Source organism: Sebastes fasciatus, chromosome 21 (assembly GCF_043250625.1).
Source record: "Sebastes fasciatus isolate fSebFas1 chromosome 21, fSebFas1.pri, whole genome shotgun sequence".
Classification (NCBI taxonomy): domain Eukaryota; kingdom Metazoa; phylum Chordata; class Actinopteri; order Perciformes; family Sebastidae; genus Sebastes; species Sebastes fasciatus.
The window spans coordinates 19,074,648-19,101,826 of NC_133815.1; the positions used below are offsets into that span (position 1 = coordinate 19,074,648).

Consider the following 27,179-nt stretch of genomic DNA (forward strand, 5'->3'; position numbering starts at 1 on the left):
TAAAATAATGACATTGTTTGTCTGGCTTTGGGTGGAGGCTGCTTAGTTTTAGGGAAAAGGGTTTGCCTGCCTGTGAGCAGCAGTCAGATGATTTCGTCATTGCTCTCACATGACCAATGATTCATTTGCACTTTTGGTCAGAACAATTGGAAGGACTCTGTGATACAACCAGCTGCTGTTTTAAACTGTATTTACTTGTGACGATGCAATTTAAAGCACAGATGGATTGTTAACTATTTCTAGAATTATATTACTCTTGCTTGCCGGCCGATAGGTTTTCAGATTCTGTTGCGTTTATAAATCATCTAAATAGTTTTGATGCTGTTGATTTGTATTTTAAATCATGGAAGAGTACTTTGACTTGTGGAAGATTCATTTCAATTTGATGTGTCTTGCAAGACAAGAGGTGCTCTTAAATAGGGGTGTCAGAAAATATGGATAATCTTGAGTATCGCGTTATTATGTTTTGTGATACTGTATCAATTTTTGATTTTTAATTATAAGTTTACATCAATTGATTAATCAATCAAACTTTATTTATATAGAACCTTTGAAAGTATTCATGACAAAAACAACAGACTATTTTTTTCCGTGCAATTAATTCACAATCGCTCAAAAAAACAGTCTCAGGCCTCTTTTTCTATCTCAGCTCAAAAAAAAACAGGAATATTGTGCTTGTCAGTATTTAGCAGTGGCAGTGGAGAGGTACCTAATCTGTGCCAGCAATATAACGTACTATTTTTTTGTCTCACCCATCTCATGCTCAGTGTTTACACATGGGAGTGAGGATTCAGGTATAAGCGGCACTAAGTAACATTGATCCCTCAAACCTTGGCTGACCCCTCTCCCTCTTTGTGTCTTTCTTTTCTTTCTGACATACTCCCACATTGTCTCTGATAGGTTCCTCTCACTCAACAGTCAATCAACGATTTCCCCCATCACAGTATGGATGTTTTAAAGTATCATAAACCCTCAGCCCTATATAGACACTAGTACACGCTGTCAGCAACCATTGTCTCTCTCTCTGTCCTTCCTCTCACCCGCCCATGCTGAGGATTGCATAACGGACAGTGTTGTTTACCTGAAGGGTTTAAAGGCTTAGGACATCATTAAGTGCAACACACAGACACTTATGCGCACACACAAAATAACTATGACAGCAGCCATCTGACATGAAACCAAGTGGAGCCCTGATACTACTAAATCCTTCTTACTGTGTGATTTGATAGTCCCCTCTTTAAGCTCTGCCTTCACACATCTGTCAATTTAATGATGTCTGCAGCGGATGTTCAGTTTTGTCTTCACATGACGGGTGAGAGCTGGGTGGACGTCGCGGTGTTTTTCTTCAAGTTATTCAATTATTATTTATAAATTGCTCTCAGAAATCTTACAGATTTGTCGAAACTGTTTTAATCCTCAGTGAGTCAGCGATCACAGTCGCAGCGCCACACATAAAGTGTCTCCATCCAGAGCCTCTGCTGACTGACCATCAGCCAGTATGTCTCAACCCGGTTGAAGGACACTCACCTGGCGGCCTGTGGCCAGAAGACGGCAGCAGAAACTGAGCTGCAGCTTCGTCTGCGTCTTTAAAGCCGTGTCTTCTTCAACCCCCCGGAGCCTCGACACGGCTTCTTGTGCTTTATAAAAAGTTCGGGATTAGCCTAATCTGGTTAGGTGATTAGTGCCCACTTCACATGCTCTTAGACGGGCAGATTATTGGATAGCCAAGACTCTGCCGGGGCAGAGTTTGATCTGCCATTGTCTGGCCCATTTGTGGAGCTGTGGCACATCCTTGGCAACCTTCTAGCTCAGTCTGTCTCACATGAGTTCAGATTAGGGGTACATGATACTAGAGCTGCAACGATTAATCGATTAGTTGTCAACTATTAAATTAATCACCAACTGTTCTCTGATTCCAGCTTCTTAAATGTGAATATTTTCTGGTTTCTTTACTCCTCTATGACAGTAAACTGAATTTTGAGTTGTGGACAAAACAAGACATTTGAGGACGTCATGATGATCCATATTTTTAACCCTTTTCTGAGCTTTTATAGACCAAACAACTCATCGATTAATCGAGAAAATAATCAACAGGTTAATTGACGATGAAAATAATCAACAGAAATTACAGCGTGCAAAATATAGAGTTTACCTGAATGCTTTGATGCTTTAATTTTATTCCATAATGATGAAGTCAGAAATAAGCATGGAAATCTCAAATATTAATAATGCTAATAGTAAGTAAAAATATGAAAACAATAGTGTCTTTTCTAGACAGATCAGAAGGACACACATATACACATGGGAGAGGAATACAGTAAATAGTGAAATGATGAGTCAATTAATTCATCTTGTCATTCAACAAAAAGCAATCCACAGCAATTTCGATCATCAAGTAATCTTTCAAGGCATTTATTAAACAATAATGCCAGACCTTCACTGGTTCTTCTTTGTAGACCTCACCTTAGCCTGATGGGTGTTTATCTTTTGATATGTTATATGCATAATAGGCACATACTAAACCATTAATTGATTCATGAGAAAAATAGTGCACAGTTTAATGGATAATTAAAAAATGTCCTTAGTTGCAACCCTACAGTACCTTTTTATGTTTATGGGGTTACCCAGTATTAGTTAAGTTTACTATAATTATATCATATATCATATCTGTTAACATTGAAACGGTTGTACCTATGATTGCATGGCTCCATACCAGTATCCTATGAAATTCCGCGTGTCATTTGTACGCCACGTAAACATCCGCAGGTAGGCTTAGGCAAGAAAACCACTTAGTTAGGGTAAGGAAAAGACATCATGGTTGGGCTTAAAATAAGTAAGTAAACTACGTAAAACAGAAACAACTACGGAAAGCACGTCACAGATGTCAACAAAACAAAACACTGGTCAACGACGGTCTGGAACACGGGTCTCCTGGTTAAAAGTCCAGTGTTTTTTTAATGTAAATACCACCGATGTACCTTTTAAACAGAGGGAGATTTTTTCAGTCTGCATTTGGACTCAAGTTGACACCATTTATAGCCCACATGTCAAGTAAATGATCTTAAAAGCTTTCAGAAAAGGAACAGTAACAAGACTGGCATAGTCTTAATAAATCCAGATATTTAAACCTAAAGTCTAAAGCTGACTGTCACTGAGTGCTTCAACTTACAAATAATTAACTTATTGCTGTGTGTCACAATCATATCATCAGTAATGGACACATATGTGCCTGTTGCAAATCGTCCCCATCTGTAGATATGCACTTTTTAATGATACAGCACAATTTTATGATTTATAGCAAATTATTTCGCGGACCCCCTGACAGAGTGCCACGGACATCACTTTTAGAATCACTGCAGTGTGTTGTCGTAGCCACCAGCTGTGTCATCCTGTGTGCTTTGCTGATCGATCGACCATTTCTACCTCTAAGGCACCCTGGAGGTCAGTCAGGAGGTCACATTGTAAATGAAACTGCTCACTGAGGCAGCACCTGCAGTTTAAAACAGTAAAGGGCTATCGATTCAAAACGATGCACTGCACAGCTTTTTTACTTCGGATGGCGAGTGTTTCCTCTGCTTTCTCAGTGCTCCCAAATGTTTTCCCTGAAAAAGAAGTCGATTGACTTTTCTCAGTTTTTTTCTTGCTGTCTCATCTCTCCTGCTTGTCCTACATGTGTGTGCACATCCATCCATCCATCCATCCATCCTCCTCTTCTCTCCTGCCACACTCCCCTAAAGCGGTTTTACTACTGCTTCCCTCGCTTTCTTTGCTCCTCCCTCTGTATGTGTGTGTGTGTGTTCAAACATGCACGCGCACATGTGTAGCAGGGATCAGAAGCTCAGGGAAGTGTGTGTGTGTGTGCGCAGGTCTGTCGGTGGGAGGGTGCTTTGTGATGCATGGCTGATGTCGCTGACATCGTCGTCACAGGCCACTTTTCTCACACACACACACACACACACACACCAACACACACCAACACACACACACACACGCTGTCACAGAAATAGCTGATCCTCACATTATCCACACAGAACAGGCAGCATTCCTGACTCCTGCACCTTACTAACAGTACCTCTATACTTTGGACCCCCCCCCCCGTTACTGGAGTTACCCAGGGACCACTGCTAGGACCCCCCTCCCTTCCATCCCCCTTTTTCATCCCCGCTCCTCAGAATGGAGCCGAGGGGGAGCGCTCGACGGAAGGGTAAGTTTCCAAAAGTGCTCCTTCAGCTGCCCTTTACTAGCAAAGCTATATTCAAGCTAATACATTGAGACTATGTTGTGGATATTTTTTTTATAGGATTAGTTTGGAAGGATAGATGTTTTATTGATTTATTTATTTGATTGCTTTTTCTTTTTTTTTTGTCTTGTGTTATGATTTTCCTCAAGAGTAATTGTTCCACCAAAGACACATCTGTGTTGGTGTGTTTGTGTCCCTATACTAGATTTAGTGTGAATTGTTTAGGTGATGAAAAGTATTGACAGCAAATGGCTTAGCGGTGCTCCCGTTGTTAGGGGGCTCAATAAGTCAAAAGTCATATTTGAATGAACTCTGGTCCTGTGTGGATCACCGGGCACAGCATGGCACTAACTCTGCCAATTAGAGTTGAGAAATGTTGCCTTAGAAATGTATGCACTGTGCTGCCCAGCAGTTACATTAAGTCTGCACTAAAAGTCCATATAAATAAAGTAAATTTGCTTTTATTTTTCTTCTGCTTCTTAATCGTAAAGCTGAAAAAGTGTGTTTCCTTTTTTACGTTCACCTTGAGCTAAAGGAACTGATCTTTGACTTGTCTGGACTCCCAGTTCCTCCTAAAGCTAACCCTCTTTTTTTTTCTCGGTACAATGAGCCATGGGCTAACTCCGGCAGTGTTAGGCAGCTTACAGCGTCGTCACAGTGTGCAGCTTAGTGGTTATAAATAGGATGCATGGTCATTTATTACCACAGTGACCAGAGAGGCTGAGCCTCGCCGCTGAGCACATCCTCGGTGTACCTGTACCTGCTGGTGAATCTGTACCGGTCAGTAAGCAGAGTGCTTCTGTAGCCTGAGATTGTGAGCACAAAGCAAAAAGCACAGATGGCAGAAGTGGGCGGTTACCAATGTGACATTCAGTCTTTCATTTACAGCAAATAATATGCTGACAGACTGACAACTGTCCTGACTAATAACTCCTTTCAACTGTGCAGAGCGCTGGGGCAGGGAATCCCACTCCCTTATGTAACATCACTGCTCTTTAGAGATCAGATGTTGGGGCAGTTTAGCATGCATCGATGGCGAGGAGCTTCAAAACTGATGAGATAACTTCTGTTGTGATTTGACACTATATAAAAATAAATTGAATTGAATTGAATTGAAAAACCGCCTGCACTCGTAATTGCTTTATCTTGCAATGATACCTTGACCGAAAATATTGTAATGATGGGAATAGTATTGGGCCATATGGTAAAATTGTCCAACCGGCCACCGTCAGTCCAACAACCGGCAATTGCCGTGTGTGTGTGTGTGTGTCGATGTGCGCAACTCCTCCTTCGTTACTGTATAGTTTCAGCTGGGAAATGAGCTTTTCTAGCGGTGTAGCAGATTAAAACACACTTCATTCAAACTCGACAGAAACAAAATAAAACTCTTGGTCTTTCCATTCTAACAATCACCAACTCTGGTTTGGTCGAAATAATCCCTTATTTCACCGAGTTAGATGTGAAAATATGCCGGCTCTCGTTCTTCTAGTCCCGTTCTTGAAGGCCATTAAATTAGCAAAATAAAATGACAAACAGCGGCCAAAAAAATCGCCCCCAAAAAAATAACTGATATATTCGTGCAATCGCCTGACCCTAGATGAGGGGATTGTTCACTGGTACTTGAATATTTACCTATGTATACCTATTTCAACTAAATTTAAAACAACAGTCTGGTCCTTAAAACTTGAGGCCTGCATGGCTCTTATTACCGAATGATCACCTCCTGCTAAAGTGTTCTAAGTAACATGACTCAAAAATGTTTTTGTTCATTTCCTGACAATGCTCAGAGCATAACATTGTCTTGGCCAAAAGCCTGAGTTGTCTTCGACAGCAAGCTCTTTCATTAATTATAATTTATGAAGAGTGCAATGAATTAAAGGTAGAGTGCTCCAATAGAATACATAGTGACGATGAGCCATATCATATTCAGTTCCTGTCAAACTGCTCATCACTTCTCATGTTTCTCTGCAGAGTCATGCTTTGGTGTTTGTGTCAATACAGGGAATAACTCCTTTGAAATGTCCTTCCTAAATGGATCTTATTTTTAATATATATATAAAACTAACAAAAGTAGTTCAATAAATGTCTAAATTGTCTCAAAGTGAACTGAACTGGACTTTGCATAGTTGTCATTTTTTTTTTTATCAAGGTGTTCTTCCACACTAGCTTTGGGTTTTATGGGAGAAGAGGATGTTTATCACCAGAGAGGGGTTGATTTAATCTGTGTTAGTCTGTGTATGGTCATTTTCACTTATACACTGTATAGCCTCTAACAATGTCACATTGTTTAGGGGTCACCTAATGCGCTATAGCGCAGGGACACTCTGCTCTCCACCTGCAGAAGTGGAACACACCTGCATTCATTCATCAACAATTACACAAGAGGTTTCACAATCCTCCCTCTTCTCCCTCTTTATTATAGACGGACCACTGGGTCTCTTGGATTCTGTATTTAAGTTCAATACTGTTGGCATTAATTTATGACAAAATTGCACAAATCGAGTTACTGAATGACCTCTTACGTAAGTGTAGGTAGTGCACGTTTGTTTAACAGAGCTTGAACACTACAGTTTATTATATTCAAAGCCCTGTTGTTGGCCCTGTTTGTTGAATTAGTTTTATCAATCACAATAATCACATGGGTGGTGGTGGTGTTTTGTGTTCGGACACCGCTATGTTTGTATACATGCAAAATAAGAAGGGTAAGTAATAATAAAGGAGATGCACTGTAATCCTAAATACACTATTTTACTGCCATTTAAATACAGCTCATAATAATCTTTCACCCTAATATAATCCAGCAGGAAGAAAGGACTCTGATGTGTTTTGTAGTTTTCAGTAAGGGGACTTTGCACACTCTGCAAAGCTCCTCAGGTCCAGACAGATACAGAAATCCGCTCAACAGCCCTGTCTCCTAAAAATTACATTCCCATACAACTAAATTGCAAATTATGTTTCGAGAGAAATGTATTTTGGCAGGGATTAAGTTTTTGCCGTAACACAAATGCGTCTAATTCCCCGGAAGTATAAATATAAGTATTTTGTTTAAATGTTGTATTCATTTTAAGCCAAACAGTGATGTTTTTTTTTACAAGGGCTGTCAATCAATTAAAATATTTAATTGAGATTAATCGCATGATTGTCCACAGTTAGTCACGATTAATCGCCATTTGTCAAGTATTTAATACTCTTATCAACATGGGAGTGGACAAATATGCTGCTTTATGGAAATGTATGTATATGTATTTATTATTGGAAATCAATTAACAACACAAAACAATGACAGATATTGTCCAGAAACCCTCACAGGTACTGCATTTAGCATAAAATAAATATGCTCAAATCGTGACATGACAAACTGCAGCCCAACAGGCAACAACAGCTGTCAGTGTGTCAGTGTGCTGACTTGACTATGACTTGCCCTGAACTGCATGTGATTATCGTAAAGTGGGCATGTCTGTAAAGGGGAGACTCGTGGGTACCCATAGAACCCAATTACATTCACGTATCTTGAGGTCAAAGGTCAAGGGACCGCTTTGAAAATAACCATGACTGTTTCTCCTCGCCAAATTTTTGCATAAGTTTGGAGCGTTATTTAACCTCCTTCACAACAAGCTAGTATGACATGGTTGGTACCAATGGATTCAGTAGGTTTTCTAGTTTCATACGATGCCAGTATCTTCACTCTAGCTTTACCAAGTAGTTTTGTTGGGTCCTTGTTTTGATTCAATTCACATCTACGTGTTTAAAACTGTTAAAAAAAGCAACCATAATCCGGGTGAAAATACTTTTACCTCAAAACGTAATTGAAAATGCAGTTTAGTTGTCTGGGGAAGTAATTTTTGACAGGGTTGCCACTCAAATACTGTTTGCTAAAAAAAAAAAAAAAAACAGGTCCACTGCTTCAGTGTAGTTTTAGGTTTAATGCGATTGAACATGTCTTGTTTGAGTAGTAATGGAATGTTCTCTACAGTGCAGTTCCATTTATTAATATGTAAGCCTCTATCATAAATAGATTCCATATCAAGGAGGGTACATGTACGTACATTATAGAGTCACAGGATAAGCCGTATGAGATTAAGGGTACATCACTGGGCTTTAAAGATTGGACATCCTTTGCATCCATTACCAGTTTCACTTGAACACACACACATAGACACACACACTCCTCGCAGCTTTCATCTTCAACGGCACTCTCGTTCTTTTTGCTGTAGGCCAGGTGCAAATTTGCCAACATTTATTTTATCATTTGCTCCTTATGAACACGTTTGCATGTGCAGTGCACGTTCAGCATTCCTGAGCTGACATGAGAACAGCTGATGTAAGGACTTTTGTGCAATGCAGGATGGGTAATAATAATGTCAGAGCAGGCTGATCTTTGCAGTATACCTGGTCAGTCAGTATAACTCCGCTGGTTATACTCCTCTCCTCCAATTTCCAGCTCAAACGGAGGGATAGCTTAAGGTTTTTTGATAGCCTAAATCATTAATTTCTCGATGCTGTAGCAAAAAAAATCTAAGCAGGCAAACCAAGGTTGTTCAGTTAAAGGTCAGTCCTCGTGCTCCTTTCTGTTGCCCCATGAGATAATGCCTACTGTAGATATTTGTCCCATTTAGTAAGAGGACATAAGCATGAATTTCCAGGAAGCAGAGTGAATTAGTCCAAGATAAATGGCAACATGTGTAATGTGCACAGAGGCTAACAGCTGTTATCTAGGCCAGGGTCTTGTCATTGCTACTGTAAATGAATCTGGACCATGTCCCACAGGACCGTTCGACAGCGCACACCGAAGCACGCTCACACATGTTCATGACATTTACACACCGACAGTTAGACAGACTGGCAGACATGTACAGGCATCCTCATCTTCCATATCATCCCCCTGTATGTTCTTTGTCCCTGTGTTTTTTTTTTCTTTTCTGCATAATCTACAACAACCGCTGCAGGGATTTTGCAGTATTTGGCATTGACTGGGAGGATTTGTGGCAGCTGGCACCTTTGCCTACTTTGGAGTGGTGATATTCAAGTGCAGCTTGAGGTCACTGGAGGATTTAATAACATGGAGGTGCAGGAAAAAAATTGTCGCCACACATCAGACATTTTAGGTATTTCTAGTTTAAAGAGGCATGAGATCCCAGCTCCCCTTGACCATAAAGGTCTTTGCACACAACGTCCGTATTTTTCATATATGCATTGTTTTAATCCCTATGAGAAAAACTGAATTATTACGTAGGTGCAATGGGTAGCGCTAGTCCCAAAATGAATGAATGACATGAGCAAGAAGCTATCGTTCAGCTGCCTATAGAGTACAATCACTACTCTTCCCTACATCCTGTGCGCTGTGCAACCATTCCTGATTCCAAGCTGTTCTACAATCACCAGCCACAATCTGTCTTTAAATTCCAAATCTGTATTCTTTACTTAGATTTCATAAAGTACTTTGTTCTGGGAGACAAATGAGCCAAGTGGATCGGCTTATCAGATGCACCAGATGTTTGCATTTAAACATTCACTTACCACAAGCAAGAAATAATTTCTCCATCTCTGTATACTTTTATTTACTTATATAGTGAAGTGCTTTGTGCTTGGAGACGAAGTGAATGTTTATCATCCCATTTTGGATGATGACGTGTGCACGGACGGTGGCTCTGAGTGGTCAAACAACCCTCTTTTGCCTTTTGATGGATGCAAAAAAAACACAGAAAATCAAACCTGTCCCGAAAACTTTAATGACAGATGAACGTTTCGGTGTGTAAACGTGATTGACACAACGTGAGGTCGTATTTATTTTTAAACGTGCAACAATATCGCACGCAAATTACGGACTTGGTGTGCAAAGGCCTGAAGAGTGTCGGGGTGGGGTGGTGACATTTGTATTCCACATTCGGCAAAAAAAACAATTAAGACACCGAGATGCAAATAACGAAACAGAGAAAAATCTATAAGCATAATACCAGGATTTTTTTTTTTTTAGTTGTCATTAATTCCTATGAAAAGTCTCAGTTTGCTACTGTATTTGCAACAGTCAGAAACTACTGCTATTTTTTGTATCTTCTCTTTGCCTTGTAGTAAATACTTGATGTTTTGTGCTGTTAAGAAATAACTGTGTCTCCGGGTAGAAGTTGCTTGCAGTTCTTTTTTATTATCGATCAATCAATCAATTATATTTTGGATTAATCAATTAATCATTTAGCCTATAGAGTACCAGACATTTGTTAAAAAAAAAAAAAAAATCTCAAAACCCAAGATAACATGTTTAAAGGTTTTTGTCTGAAATCGACAGATATTTAATTTATCATGATGTACAATAGAGAAAAGCAGCAAATCCTCACATTTGAGAAGCTGTCCTGCATTACACTTGATAATTAACTGGAAAAAGTTCAGTTTTATCTATTTATTTATTTGTTTGTTTGTTTGTTTGTTTGTTTATTTATTTATTTATTTATTTGTTTGTTTGTTTATTTATTTATTTGTTTGTTTGTTTGTTTGTTTGTTTGTTTATTTATTTATTTATTTATTTATTTATTTATTTATTTATTTCAAACAGCGGGAGCCATTGAGTTCAGGAGGCAGACCTCCAGTACAACATGTACTACCTTCAGACTGTGCCATTGTACACCTCCGGAGTGATTTCAGTGTCTCGGTTCACTTCCTGACTGAGTGACGTCTAAACCACCTTACATGTCGGCACATTCTAAAAGCGGAAGCCTCACCTGCATTTGGAAATCGTGCTGCCGGTTTTAGCCTGCCCCCGGGGCCTCAAAGAGGATTTAGCCGGTATCATTTAAGACAATGATTACCTGTGGTGTGTGTAGCATCCTACCGAGCTAACCGGTGACTGACGGGGGTTGGTTCACCCTTGGCTGCATCCTCGCAGCACAATGGTTATCATCTTAAATTCCTTCCCCCCGTTATCCCGGCTTATTGAAACATTGCGCCCTCACCTAATATGCTCCGCTATCTCTCACTCAGACTGTGTTTAAAGAGCTACACAGTACAAGGACATAGTGACTTTCCCTGTGATTACCAGCGGGCTAAGCCATGCTGCAAGCCTCTTATTCCCCCTGCAGCTGGATCAAGCAGTAAAAAGTTACCCATGAAATCCCCACTGCGGCCAGAGTTCACAGAATGCAGCTGATGAATGAAGAAGTACCTTTAAAACAAACTGTTGGACTCTGAATAAACTCCTAAAATGGTTAGGACAGTAGGAATAAAGCTCTTAAAAGTGACTAAAAGTGAAATCAAAGAGCGGGATGGCTTGCATCGTCAGTGTCGTGACTTTCGGATAAAGAAGTAGCCTGCCACACAGAATTCAACTACTGCGTTGAGCTGCTAGTATTCAGTTAGGCGTTGAGTCATTCAAAGTAGTGGATGCTGTTGCCAATTTAATGGTGACTGACTGTTTCTGCAAGAAACGGCTGCAGGAATCCCTGATAGTTGTTGTTTCTGGAGGATAGTTCACATTTTCTATCCTCCATTGTCCTTGTGCTAGTTCTTTGTGCTCTGGTATGGACTTCTTTGCTCAGTCTAAGAGGTTTATAGTCACCACCTATATTTGTTTCCTGCTGTATTTTTCTTCTTTCATTCCTTTTGAACCTCATATTTATTGTTTTATGGTGTTTTATTGTCTATAAAGCACAATGTAACATTTTTAGTCTCTGTGTTTGTCTTGCAGCAACAGAGTTTTATTATTACTAGGATTGTCAAAGTTAACGCGTTAATAATAATGCATTTAACGCAAATTTGTTTTAACGCCACTAATTTCTTTAATGCATTAATGCAACTTGCGATTTTTAGGTTGTACAGTTTCAAGAAGGAGGTTAAATAACGCTCCAAACTTACACTAAATTCTGGCGAGGAAAAACTGGCATGGCCATTTTCAAAGGGGTCCCTTGACCTCTGACCTCAAGATATGTGGATGAAATTGGATTCTATGGGTACCCACGAGTTTCCCCTTTACAGACATGCCCACTTTATGATAATCACATGCAGTTTGGGGCAAGTCATAGTCAAGTCAGCACACTGACACACTGACAGCTGTTGTTGCCTGTTGGGCTGCAGTTTGCCATGTTATGATTTCAGCATATCTTTTTGATGCTAAATGCAGTACCTGTGAGGGTTTCTTGTCATTGTTTTGTGTTGTTTATTGATTTCCAATAATAAATATATACATACATTTGCATAAAGCAGCATATTTGCCCACTCCCATGTTGATAAGAGTATTAAATACTTGACAAATCTCCCTTTAAGATAAATTTTGAACGGATAAAAAACTGTTTTAACAATCGTTAATCACGATTAACTATGGACAATCATGCGATAAATTGTGATTAACTATTTCATCCGATTGACAGCCCTAATTATTGCCTGTGTGTTGTATGGTAGAACTGGGATCTACTGCATTGGCTGACACTTTTTCTCTCTCCTTCTTACTCAGAATCAGAGCTTTGAGACAGAGCAGCTTGCAGGTCATATTATTTGGACTTATTTTGAACCCCTCAGACGGAACAGACAAAATCTGCTAAAGCTGATTATGGGAAATAAACAAGTGGATCTTCCTCCTGCTTAGTTTGGATATTTTTTTCTTCACTAAAACAAACCAAATGTTGTTTTTTTTAGCGTTTACAAAACACTGCATCACAGTTAGTCGCATGTGTGAAAACAGTTTCAATCTAAGTAATACAGTATGATATGATTATATGTGAATTAAACCATGAGAAGCTTTTCCATCTTTCATATGATAGAGGAAAGAGAAATCCGATCCCTCACTGTTTACACTTGGACTTGGCAGCAGCATGTCGGGTATCTTAGCTCCTACACTCTAAGCTGTGTGTTCATTCAGAACGTTTGCTCAGTGCGTTGCTGTGTAGGTTGGCGGCCCCAGCAACAAAGACACAACGCGGTTCACAGTTTGGTGCTAGAATGTGGCCTCTGAGGATGGCTCGGTTGCTGTGTGACTTCTGTTGTGGTTAGTAACATGGAGAGGGGTGTGTGTACTTCTCAAAATTAGCCTACCATTAGCGGGCCTAAAGAGCTGTTTGGTTGAAACACAAGACCTTAAAGGGGACCTATTATGCTTTTGTGCTTTTTCCTTACCTTAAAATGACCTTAATAGGTCCTCTTTAAAAGTTGGACATCTATTGTTCTAGCTAATGGGGTAGGAGCTTGAAATTAGATCCAATTGCATTCTGTTAAAGCGTATTATCCATGCTTTTCCAAGCATAACAAGTGTACATCTTTGAGAGATGGGGTGAGATGACAATGAGACACTCAGCTACTGTCAGATCAGACTGTCTTAAAATACAAATTTGGCATGCTAGTTAGTTAGTTTGTTAAATTAGTCATGGAAATGATCCTTAATTTGTCCTCTCATTTGCATCATTTTCATCAATGTGCTGTGTGATGAGATCAACACATCGCTGGCTATTCTTCCAGCAGGCCATATGTGTGTTTTAACATATTGATCCCTTCTCTTCTTATGTTCCACCATACTGCCAGATTGTCTTTTCTTTATGCATCATGTTTAATTTGTTCCTTTATTTATCAGTGTCGATGTTTTCTTATTAATTGATGTACTAGTGCAGTCCAAGTGAGCGATTCAGAACGGGCCGATTGCTTGGCCTGTGGTGTTGCTGCTTGCAGCTTTCTGGAGAACCTACTCATCCAAGAAACGACTTCACACTGCCCTCCCTCGGGTCCTGAGCAATACACCTGCTTTGACATAGTTGCATCCCCTAGCAATGCTAGAGTATACGTCATGTCATGTGGGTGCAAAAGCTCACACGAACATCTACAGGGAGCGAGCTGTAGAGGTCCCCTCTCAATACACCACACAGTGTGTACATAATGCACTGCTATTAAATATGTCCTGTAGATCTCAAGAGCTCGCACTCGACACTGCACTTTCTTGAGTCCTCAGCAATACACCCGTCAAGTGTGAAGTCAATCGGGTGTCGAGAAAATCGAAAGATAGACAGACAGAAACTCCTTCCATTTTAGTCCGATGTTTAGTAGAATCCAAATCGTACTTATTCATTTGCCACAAATGGGTGTGTGTGTGTTTCATAGAGTGAGAGTCCATTTACCTTTTTAAAGTATGAATTATTAATGCATATTATGAGAAGTCCTCGTCGTGATCTGATTTATTGTAAATGTATATAAAAATACAGAACTCGGATGCACATGAGTGCAAAGCCGAGACTCCAAAGTGGTCTTGGGGGGCATTTAGTCTCCACTGATTCCAAAAAAGAAAAATGCCTCCACTCTGTGCAAAAGCTTGTTGGTTACCAACACAAACAAAAGGATGTTGTACCCAGCATTGGGTACGGTCCAGACATATTCTAATGGATCAGATATTGGCTATGTAAAGCCCCATCCATTTTGGATCATTTGTTTTTTATTCACGCTGGAGTTGACAAGAGCCTGTCCAAACCTTCCTGTCATGTCTCTCTCCACAGATATACAAAATACTGAAAGACAATATACAAAATGTTAAAGCATTTTCTAATGCAGAGCTAAATAACAAGCTTTATTATGTATACTGAAGGCTAAATGTGCACTATGCAGCGATAATAGAGAAATAAAAAAATAAATACAAAAATATTGGCTTGTAACATATTTGATATTTAGCATTATATGGATTGGGTGCAAAGCTATGATTGTGACAAACACTGACAGCCTTTATGACCGGCAATATGACCATATATATCGTCAAAATGATATAAAAATGTCTATCATATATATTTTTCTTTATTGTTTTGTATAGGCTAGGCCTATATTTATTTATTTTTTCTTTATAATTTCAATTAAAACTGTTATGTTCATTTTGCACTCAAGTTCTTAAAATAAGTAATACTTTTAATTTGTCAAGTATTTAATTCACACAGGAGTATAGAAACACAGCCTTTACCATGTGGTACGCAGCCCCATACGCCACAAACTGCTCCTCACTGTGTGTTCTGACACCTTTCTATCGGAACCAGCATTAACATTTTCAGCAGTTTGAGCTCCAGTAGCTCTTCTATTGGATCGGACAACACGGGCCAGCCTTCGCTCCCCACGAGCATCACTGAGCCTTGGGTCTGACCCTGTCGCCGGTTCACCTGTTTTCTTTCCTTGGACCCCTTTTGGTAGGTCCTGACCACTGCAGACCGGGAACATCCTATAAGAGCTGCAGTTTTGGAGATGCTCCGATCCAATCATAGCCATCACAGTTTGGCCCTTGTCAAAGTCGCTCACATCCTTACTGCTTACCCATTTTTTCTGCTTCCAACACAAAGTTCAAAGTTCAAAATGTTCACTTGCTGTCTAATATATCCCCCCCCCCACTTCCAGTTGCCATTGTAACAAGATAATCCATGTTATTCACTTCACCTATCAGTGGTCATAATGTTATGGCTGTTTGGTGTATATCGTTACAAAGGTATGAAATGACCTTTAAGGAAGCAGGTTCTCGCAAACATGGCTGACAGTGGAAACATTGGAGTGCATCTTTGCCGGCCACCACCCATATTTTGCTTTGCTCACATGACATGTTAAACCGATGCTCCATTTGTTGTAAAGAAACAACTGTGTTGTGTTTCCACAGGTGATGGCCTCCCAAAGGAAAACAGTCCCTTTATCAACAACACAGACAACGACAAAGGCAACAGCTACGATGGCACCAACATGGCCCTCTTTGAGGTAACCTTCAGCTTCATATAGCCCTTAGTCTCAGGACAGGGGGATGTTTTACTGCACAAGGAAACATGACAGTGTGATTTGTTTTGGCAAGATGTTATAGAAAAAAACCCAACTGTGAGGTAAAAGCTGCAAATGCATCAATATCCTTTTTAAGTAAACATTTATTGCCAGACTATTTCTGCATTTTTAAGTCGGTGTTAATTTTTCGTTAACAAAAACTATGACGAAATATGTTAGTCAACAATTTTTTTTTCCTTGGCTAAGATGAGACGATAACGATGCGGCACCGATGTCATTAAACACTAACGGTGACGATATCAAACATGCAATATCGTTGGTGAAAAAAGACGAGACCAAACTGTTGTTTAAAAACATAAAAGCTTTATCAAAATCTCTCAAACAACACACACAACGTACTGCGGCAGTGCTCAGTCCATCTCTTTCCACAGTTGTGCTACTATGATGCATAAAGTTGGCATCATCAATGAGCGCAGTCAGTCAGGAGGACTCATACTAACTGCAAAGCTGCATTCTTAATCATTCAACCTGTGTTTTTCATCAGATAATGATAAAATACAATTTTATGTGAAATAAATTTGACTAAAATGACGGAAATGTTCAATATAATCTGATGACTAAACGGGACAAAGATTAAATTAAAAAAAGATGACAAAATTAAGAGAGAAAACATTTTGACTAAAATCGAATGACTTTTTGCTGACTAAAACGATGAAGGATAAAATGTGAAAAACTAATAAGCATTTTTGTTTGAAGACTATGACTAAATCTAAAATAGCTGCCAAAATGAACACAGTTTTAAATTAGAACTAACCTACAGTACGAAGCTCAAACGATTCATTAATGCACAGTATGCTAAAGCATCGGGGTAAATAAATACACAACGAGATGAATGTACCAATCTTTTAGCTCAACAGTGCGTCAATCAAAGAGTTTATTTGCCATAAAAGCTTCAGGAACATTGGGGCTGAACTCTTTCCAGGTGCTTTGCTCTGCCATTTGGCAGACCGTGGCACTCTGTGGTCACTGGCCCTTGTAAAGAATCAATTAGGCACTGCGGCGTCTGTTTTCCCCACTCTGCATGAAGCCGAGCCAGCCATGCTATTCTAAGACGCTTTGAACAGTTCACTACATGTTGCATTTTGAATCCTGGAAGACTTTTGTCCTCCCTTTGAAGCATGTGGTAGCTGACCACTCAAAGGCCAAATTAAAGTTGTAAAATAAATCATATTATTTCATGTTGTCGACACATGCATTACGTTACTGTAATTTGGGAATAAAGGAATCCTGAGGGAGAAACATGAAACCAAATGATATGTTTGTGATCATGCTCTTTTCCAGCATATTTTTAAACAAAACAATATTTTCTCTATTGCAGGAGGAGATGGACAGCAACCCCATGGTGTCGTCTCTCCTCAACAAACTGGCAAACTACACCAACCTCACCCAGGGGGCCCAGGAGCACGAGGAGGCTGATGAAGACGGGCCCAAGAAGAAGGCTGTTAAGGTACAGCACGGCAGAGAGCCTTGTTTTATACTGTGGTGGAGTACAGTTACATACCGTGCAGTTGCATATTAACAGTTGTTCTTTTAAACCCACTGAGCTATCATTACATAACAGGGTCTTTGACCGATGAAGCCCTGCTGTTTGTTTTATTCTCACGTCTTTCTGGGGGTGCACAAACTTGATCACCTTATGTTCTTCTCCGTAGCGTTTTGTGTCCCTGCTGCTCACCGTTTACGCTTACTGTGACACCTAATGAAAAAAATCTAATGGTCAAACCATCGTAACTAACTGTAAATAACCGCTTTTGTGCTTGAAAGTTAAATAATTGGTCCCTTTAAGTTACTGCGAGGAACTTTAAACTGTTTATAAAACAGTCTCGATGTAATACTGATGCCTCTTTATGACCTACATAAGTAAACGAGACTACAATAGATAATATATAACAACAAGCCGTTTTAAATAGAGACAGTATTTAGTTTTACTAAAAAAACCTTGTTGACCCTGTTGTCAGAGAACAGCAGTAAAAGTAGATGTAATAGAAATTATACCACTGGCAGTCCAGCAGCTACTGTCAGCACAAGCCTTTGTGTTGCTCTCGTTCCACAGTCCATCCGTGCGGTTTCTCCTCTAGGATCCTTCGACGCTCATGTTTTTGGTTTCTTAGAAGAGAAAAATTAAAAGTAGCCACAGTGCTGCCAAGCGGCACATACATAGATGCTTGTGTAACCACAGCTTCAGTCCCATGCCAGTTGCTCCATCATGTCCCCTGAATGGAAACGGGGCCTCGGGAGCACCTCCCATCGGCTAGCAGGAACATCTTGGTAAAGAATGAAGCTGACATTGTCGCCCCTCTCTTTGTCTGGACCGGTGGGACTCGCGCTGTACATTTGGACATAGATGGCTAAAAACGTAGCTGCTTGTCAATACGAGGTGATCGATTCAACATTTTGTGTTTTTGCCAGACAACTTTAATGTAGTCCTGTTGCTTGTGCCTTTTTACATGCGGTTACGAAACAGTTTTTTGCAAGGGTGGAAGCACTGAAGGATTTTGCTGCTGGTAACTGGATAGAATAGTGCTTTATATAAACGATGCCTGTGTCACTGAGATGTAAGTCTTGAATCCTCATCAAACGTCAGCTCTTTTTCATCAAACATTCATGATTTGGAGAACACGATCTTCATGTTGCTTTTGCTTTGACTGAAGATTTTATTGTACATTTATAATGCTGCCCTATCAAAGAGACAGGATTTAACCGGAGTAAAACCACAGCGTATAAATTATTAAGCATGGGAAAATGAATCTTCACCACTGTCTTAGATAAAAATACTATATAAATTAAGTATTTAGATTAGATACAGTGTTGATAGAAGGTATTGCCTGCATTGTATTTAGGGATTTGATTTCATCTTAAATAACAGCACTTTGATAATTAAACTGTTGTTGTTGTTAAACTTTTGTTGCAACTCTGAAAACAGATTTTGTTTTCATGATTTTATTTTTGCGTGATTAACTGAATTGACTCATACCTACATGTATTACCATGTAAAACAATGTTTTGTTCCTGTTTCACTTCCCTTTTAAATATGCCTTATTCCCCTTAAACCCTCTTTGTCTTTTTCTCTGCTCTTATTTTCTCCAGTCTTTATTTTTTGCTGCTTATAGTTGCCAACATTGCTGCCATTCTCGCCTCATGTTCCTCTCCCCCTTTTCTAGCCCCTAATCGCCACACATACACATTAATCTCTTTTCTGTTCTATTGTCTTTTCCCATCTCACCCCCGTCCCCCCCTACAGAGCCCTCAGATGGGGACCTTCATGGGTGTCTACCTCCCCTGCCTCCAGAACATTCTGGGGGTCATCCTGTTCCTGCGACTCACCTGGATCGTCGGCGGCGCCGGCATCTTGGAGTCCCTGGCTATCGTCGTCTTGTGCTGCTCTTGTGTGAGTACTCAACCCTCGTGATGACCTACATGACTCGCTTCTTTTTATGCCTTGAAGCCGGCTACAGCGAGTGATCCGAACCCAAGTGGACAGCTTTAGGTACGTCTGTTCACACCTGGCATTAGAATGCGTCTCCACGTGCGTCTTGAGTGACCACATGTGATCCGATCTCACTTCCCCCGCTCTAGATGCAAATAAACACGTAGTAAACACACGGCTAAAACAGCAGACGTTGTGACGTAATATATCAGGAATGTCAGTAGTAATATCCTATATGTTTGTGAATTCGGGTACATTTTATCAACATCAAAATCTAAGGTTAGTGTGCTGGCGGTCCCCGGCAAAGAGCTTCAGAGAGCGGAACAAAAACACCGACACATCTCCGACAATATGATAATGATGCACGTCCTGTGTCTTGTCTGATAGTTTGTAGATTATGAAGCCTATAGATAAGATATATTTTAATAAAAATTTCCATGCTGCGAGGCAGACAAGCGCTCGTGTCTTCCTGTCTTTTCACATGAGGAGCGCAGAGAGCCGCGGATCCCAGCGGGGACGTCAGTTGAGTAGGCGGTCCTTAATGTGACCAAGGACACATTCACGTACACACTGTTAAAAGAATGTGGCCATATGTGGCCCAGACCACCTCTGAATGTGGTCTGAGTGATCGGATCTCAACTCGTCTTGAGTGCGTTCACACCTGTACTCAGAGCTGTCCACTTGTGAGCCGATCACTCAGGACGCATGTTAATACCAGGTCTGAACAGGGCCTATGTTTTTGGGTTGTCTGTCCGTCCCTTTCTCATGAAAGCGATATCTCTGTCCACTTGGACTCAAGGATGAACTGATTAGATTTTGGTGGTCAAAGGTCAAAGGTCACTGGGACCTCACAAAACATGTTTTTTGGCCATAACTCACAAATTCATATGCTAATTATGACAATTTCAGGATAAAATGATGACGTGATGACATTTTGGACAGACATGGACGTAAAGTGACATTTGACTGGTTGGGGGAGGCATACAGCCATGAGGTGGTAACTCTGGTTATTCTAACTATACTTTATCCATCTTTAGAATGTAAAAGATATTCGAAGATAAGATAGTTGAAGCTTTGGGTCAGTGCCGCTGCTGCACTACTGTACACACACACACACACACACACACACACACACACACACACACACACACACACACACACACACCTCTACACATAACAAACAGTGATATCCATCTGAGAATAAGTCGAATACTGATTTGGAGGTCGAATACCATGGCAACAGTAGAAGCTTCGAAGCATTGAAAGGGACGTTTTAACATCTGCTTGTCCACTCTGCTGTAGTACAAACTGCAAGGAGCTGGTCTGACCCTTGGCATGGATTATTATTTGTCCTTGATCAAGGTTTTCGAGCCATTAGAGCAACGACATGCAAGATTATGTAAGAGCGTACAGTACTTAATGTACATCCAGCTCTTTAATGCATCATGAATACATTAGCACACCAGAGTGAATATGTATGTATATATGTATATAGTATGTGAGTGTTTGGGTGACACCGGGGGGGCAGACGCTGCCTCAACTTTTAATGGCAGACGGGTGCAAATGTTGGACTGACAGCAGTAATGAATGACAGGCAGGTTGACTTAGTGGTCACTGATCCCTCCTATATTTAGCCACTGTGACTCTCCATTTCCCATACACTCCTAGCTTCTAATGGTACGTGGCAGCTTGGCGTGTAATCCCTCCATCTGCAAAGTGTCAGAAACATAGCGACATGCACACCCACACAGTGGCTATATTTGCCAATCCCCCCGGCAGACAATGGATTACTTCAGCTTAATCAGGGAAAGTACAAACAAAAAAACCTGGAGTACTATCTCAGTTGAATGCTTTTTGGCCTCATAATGGGACGCTCTAATGGTATAACATGACACTTACAATATGACCAGAGTGACCACGTCTCGGACAAGTAAAGAATTAAACCTGAAATGTATTCCCATTCCCTTGTAACTGAAAGAAGCGATCACAGCCATACATCTCAGACAGTTATTTGTGATTTTATCTATTGGAATGATTATATATTGTATTGCATCCCAGTCCATTATAGCGCTATGAATTAACATCAGCTTTTGTAGATGTAAAAACGGTGTGCGCAGAAAGATGGGGACTCCATTTTATATATTACAATCTAGCTAAAGTGCGTTAGGAGGGTTTACCCTCCACTGCATCGCTGCTGCTGCTGCTGCTGCTGTTACGTAATAAGAGAGCCGAGCTTAGTCAAACAGATTAATGTTCATTTTCTCTGCTTAGGCCACATCTGACTTTGCACTGATGATTCCACATCAGCCACCTGTTTATAGGTCATGTTTTGGCACTCTAGACCCAACACCAGAAATGTCTAAAAATAACTTGAAACGGGAATTCAGTTGATTTCAATTTAGACCAGTTATGACTAGGGCTGCACAATTAATCAAAAACGCAATATGGCCCACTGCAATTTTCATCCATCCATCCATTTTCTTTCCGCTTATCCGGGGTCGGGTCGCAGGGGGCAGCAGGCTTAGCAGGGAATTCCAGACGTCCCTCTACCCAGCAACATTTTCCAGCTCTTCCTGGGGGACCACTGCAAAACAGTTTCTTTTATTTGTCCTCGAATTCTCCTATTATGTATCACTCATGATTCAATAACCTTTCCTACTTTCATGAAAACAAACAGTTTCTGTTTTATTCCAACGTAAAGAATTACATATGGAGAGACAGATGCATAGATTATTTTTTATAGGATGAAAACATAGAGAGGCTCAGTGAGTCAGGATGGCTCTTATGAGGTCAGATTTCACGCAAACATATTGAGAGTACAGACACACTATTCCATTAGCTCAGTACACAGCTCAGCATGCAGAGTAGTTTCCATCATGTCACGATTAGTAGGTACAGTAGGTGCTTTGTGTTTATAGGTCACTGCCAGCACCTGGTTTTCTAAAAATGCATCCACATCAGCGTGGTATTCACTGTGCAACACAAACATACAGTAAGAGACATGCTTTCAATGAATAGTGGTACAAAAGGTATGATTTTTGTTTTTGATTCATGATAAAATTCAAAATTGATCATTGATTCTCAATCAGCGTTTTTTTCTGCGCACGGGTTTTGTATGAAAACTGTTATTTGTCTCAAGACAGAAGACCAGTTGTTTTTCTATTATATCTCCATGCCGTAATGTTCATAATGTGATATAAGACTAGATAGATACCATGTGGGATTTTCCTAAATGGGATCTTTGTCTTATTGACAGTGTTATTTACGAGTGATACATTTGTCTGAACATATTTAACTTAAAGGGGCAGTTCATATGTTTTGTAGTGGGATTGTATGAGGTACTTCTCCATAGTCAGTGTATTATCTACAGTAGATGGCGGTCGGCACGCCCACAATTTGGAGAAGCAGACGGGAGTACCAGCACGGGAGCAAAGCAATGTACTGCTGTGGATGGGGGCAGCAACAAAACACATTTTAGACACCTGAAAAAAATCAATATTAGTTGAAGTGTACGCTATATTTAGATTAATTTCACAGCTTTACCACGCCGTCAGACACCCCTTTCCGACGGGGAAGTGTACGCTGAAGCAGTTATCTATGCTCTCCTCAAAGCAACCAGATTCCATTCACAAAAACAGCAATTTTACCTCGTAGAACACAGGAGTTGCTGTTCTACCGCTGCCTCAATTGGTTAGTTTTTTTGTGTTATTGTGCGACTTTGGTGAATCCGAACTAACCCTTTATAGCACCAAAGTCACACAATAACACAAACAAACTAACCGATCGAGGCAGCGGTAGACCAGTAACTCCCGTGTTCTACGAGGTAAATTTGCTGTTTTGTCAATGGAGTCTGGTGGCTTTTTCCCAAAAACATTTTAGGTGTCTAAAATCTAAAATCAACTGTAGGTAATACACTGACTATGGATAAGTACTTCATACAACCCCACTTAAAAAAATGTAAACTATACCTTTAACAACACTACTAATGACATTGTCACATATTGAGGTATTTAGTTAGAAATGACATGCAATTTGATTTATTCAGAATTGCCCACTTCTTAATGTGGACCATTAAAGACGTGTGAAACAACAAGGGCAAATTAATTTAGCTTTTTTTTTGGTGATGACTTGTACTGTCAGTAATGTATTAGTTAACTTTGAGATCCATTGAAACACAAAGTTTTTTGGTTAATGCAGTTGTTGGACCTTGTTTGGGGTCTGACTGGCCTCTGGCTCTGATTGAATTTCTACTAGAAGCCCCAAAATTCCACTAAATCCTGTAAAAACCAGTACTGTACTGTAAGAAATGTCTCCACATGACTTATGGGAATTGTGTGGTATTTTTTAACAGAGGACATGTCCCCCAGTACTTTCTTTTGCTGTAACTTGGTGGTTAAGACAAGGGTTTGAGTGCAAGCGGAAGGTGAAATTGTCAGCTAATTGGCTTTACTCCAGCACTTAAAACCGGACGTCCAGCATAAGGTTTATCTTGGTCGTGTCCTTGCCCCTCCTCCTCCTCCTCTTCCTCTTCCTCCTCTTTCCTTTGTCCTCTAACCTTCACACTCTCTCCTCTCCCCCTTTCTTTCACCCTTTAAGTTTCATGTCTTTCTCTCTTCTCTTGTCTTTGTCCCCCTTATCTCGTCCCCCTGCCCTTCTCTCTCTTTCTGCTCTGTCCTCTCTCTCTCTTATCCAGAAGCACTGTTAGGTAACAGGCTGATGTAAATATCCTCCGTCACAAAGGACTTCACGGAACGATTTCATGGAAAAAGCTCCTATCCATTACCAATCTTTAAGATTAGAGCATAAGCCCCCTAAGAAGTATTTCAACAGGCTTTCAATGCTTTTTAAAAGCCCTCCAAGTATCCTATTGTTGGGGAAAATCCGGAAAATTAAAGTATTATTAGGTGCGCATGAAAAAATGATCAAGGAGGATTGTGTTAATTGTCATACTTGGTTTTGAATGGGTGATAATAACAGCACAAACTTCCTGGTTACGATACAACATTGAAAATGAACGCACAGTAAATTCCTCACATTTCAAAGTGTATGCGAGTGTGTAAGGTCTTTAGATCGGAAAGTTTTGTTCTGATGTTGTTCTTCTGTCCACAGACCATGCTGACAGCCATATCTATGAGTGCAATCGCTACTAATGGTGTCGTGCCAGGTAAGACGCTTTGATATTCAGACATACACAAACAAAACAAACAAGCGATGTATTATACATAGAGAAATTATTTAGAGATAAGATTTGTCTTAGCAATTGACTTTTTTTATTTTTATTTTGGTTTGTTATGAGGATAAAATGGAGTAATAGGAACAGGTTGATGTGCTGTGGCTGCTGCTGGAGTGCTGCTATTTGATTGGTTGCTTAATAGAGTTATAGATAGATATTTATTTATCAAATGCAGTCCACCTTTTTCCCTTCTCCTTTGTTTTAACACACCGGGTTTTTTTTGGAACAAGGTCGATTTTGAGTAGTGCCCTATTTATGAAACAATAACACGGAGGCTCCGTAGTCAAAACAGCGCGGCAGACTTTACTCTACGTTCCAAATCGCGTACTTCATCTTTCTACTTTTCATACATACTGCAGCTGACATATAATATTTGCAGGCGAGTATTTCACATTTTTGTGTCGTTTATCCATCACGCCCCGGTGTGTAAAGGCCTTTATGGTGATAGCAGATATTGTCTGCGAATTTTAGGCACATATACATTTTTTTAGGTCCAAGGGCTTGATCAAAACCGTGACAACATTTTTCATTGTTCATTGCGTCCTTGGATGTATATGAGAACTTCTTCTTAGTACCTGAAAAGCTGACTTAAGAGAAGTTTCCTTCCTCTCATAAAGCTCTTCCCCCACTATGCTCTCCTCCTTTTTTCTCCCAGCTGGAGGCTCCTACTATATGATCTCCAGGTCTCTGGGTCCAGAGTTTGGAGGAGCTGTCGGTCTCTGTTTTTACCTGGGCACAACCTTCGCTGGCTCCATGTACATCCTTGGTACTATAGAGATTCTGCTGGTGAGTGAACACTTAGCGCTGACTACTTGTTATGCAAGTGCAGAGATAAAACTTGGAGTGGTATAAGAGATACACTTAAAATAATATGTGTGTATTCTTTTTTTTCTTCCCCATTCAGACCTACATCGTGCCTAAAGCAGCCATCTTTGTGGCGGAGAGGAAGGAGGACGAGGTGGATGCCCTGCTCAATAACATGCGTGTTTACGGCACGTGCTGCCTCGCGCTGATGGGCATAGTCGTCTTCGTAGGGGTGAAATATGTCAACAAGCTGGCGCTGGTCTTCCTGGCCTGTGTCATCCTCTCCATCTTCGCCATCTACGCTGGAGTCATCAAGACCATTTTTGAGCCACCGGACTTTCCGTGAGTCCATACAACAACCTCCAATCCAGTCATAGTTCAGTAGTATTTGTATCAGTTTGATCAGCGTGTCATTTTAAAATGTCTCTCTCCTCCACACAGTATTTGCCTGTTGGGGAATCGCACTCTGCAGAACCAAAACTTTGACCGCTGTCTTAAGACGGAGGTCATAGACAACGTGACGGTCACTACCCAGCTGTGGAAGCTGTTCTGTGACGGATCTGAGCTCAACGCCACCTGCAACGAATATTTCGTCAACAACAATGTGACCGAGGTGCAGGGCATCCCCGGGCTGACCAGCGGAGTCATCTCAGGTTGGAACACAGACTTTCCTCTCGAGGTTTAAACAGCAGTGTACAAATGTGGTGGAACCTTTTTTTTAAAAAAGGCTCCGTGACCTATTCTCTCTATAATACTTTGAACTTTTCCGATGCCTAATACACAACTCACCCAGAGTTAGTTTTCGTCTCACTGAAGCTCATCCACCTATCAATACTGAACCAGCCAAACTGCACTTTGAAATCATTGTGAAAAAGATAAACGGAGAGGCTCAGACAGTGTTTGTTAAACACTAACATCTCAGTAGGAATCAACCCCATCATGGACTGCAAACGTTGCAGTGCAAACTCAGGATATTCCTCGTGTTATGCAACTGTTGGCCATGACAAACTAGTTTTACTCCAGTGCAGACGCATTCCTGTCATATTTCTAGTGAAGCGTCTGAGGCAAGCGTGTGCAGATGCTGACTGATTTCATGTGTGATTATTTGACTCTCTCTGCTTCCTCCCATCTCTATTTGCTTCCTTTTGCTGCCTCCTTTTTGCTTCGTTCCTCCCCGGTTGACCATATATTCATCCTCTTTCTCTGAAATATGTTTCCTTCCCTTCTCATTGAAATCAGATTAACTTTTTGTCTATGCAGAAGTCTGGACTGCTGCTCTTAATAGTGGAAACATGAGCTGTAATCAGTTTGCCTCTCTCACCTGCTTTTAACTACCAATGCTCACTTAGCACCAACCGCTCACGTGTTGAATCACTTCTAAATCTATGGACACTGATATCGGATTCATGCTGATGTCAAATAGTTATATAGATTATGTGTAATTTTTGCTACAGTATTAGTTAGGGCTGTGCCAAATAGTTATAGTCATTCAGGCCTTCGAATTTGAACTCAACGTTTGAATGCTGCGCTGCTTTTATTTAAAATATCTATTCATTTTATTTAAATTCGGTATTTCTGCACAGTTGCAGATAAAGATCAAGCTACACTAATATTATTAGTATTTCACTATTTGTAGTATTAGATTCTAGTGGTGGCTGCGTAGGATTGTTTCAGACTCGTGTGATCCAAACATTTCCAATAAAATAATAATAAAT

The 27,179-nt window shown here is 40.4% G+C and overlaps 1 protein-coding gene across 7 annotated transcripts in view; it reads left to right on the forward strand.

The window, feature by feature from the left end:
- slc12a7b (solute carrier family 12 member 7b) overlaps window positions 1-27,179 on the forward strand; it is a 77,488-nt gene that overhangs the window by 29,997 nt on the left and 20,312 nt on the right. For 6 of the 7 annotated variants that reach the window (XM_074621926.1, XM_074621925.1, XM_074621929.1 and 3 more), the window contains exons 2-8: window positions 15,828-15,922; window positions 17,319-17,447; window positions 19,242-19,388; window positions 24,537-24,591; window positions 25,316-25,446; window positions 25,565-25,806; window positions 25,906-26,117. In XM_074621926.1, the coding sequence (XP_074478027.1) occupies window positions 15,828-15,922; window positions 17,319-17,447; window positions 19,242-19,388; window positions 24,537-24,591; window positions 25,316-25,446; window positions 25,565-25,806; window positions 25,906-26,117 (1,011 nt within the window). Of the gene's footprint in view, window positions 1-4,158; window positions 4,205-15,827; window positions 15,923-17,318; window positions 17,448-19,241; window positions 19,389-24,536; window positions 24,592-25,315; window positions 25,447-25,564; window positions 25,807-25,905; window positions 26,118-27,179 lie in introns of those variants that run through there. The other variant, XM_074621930.1, reaches the window with a different exon arrangement.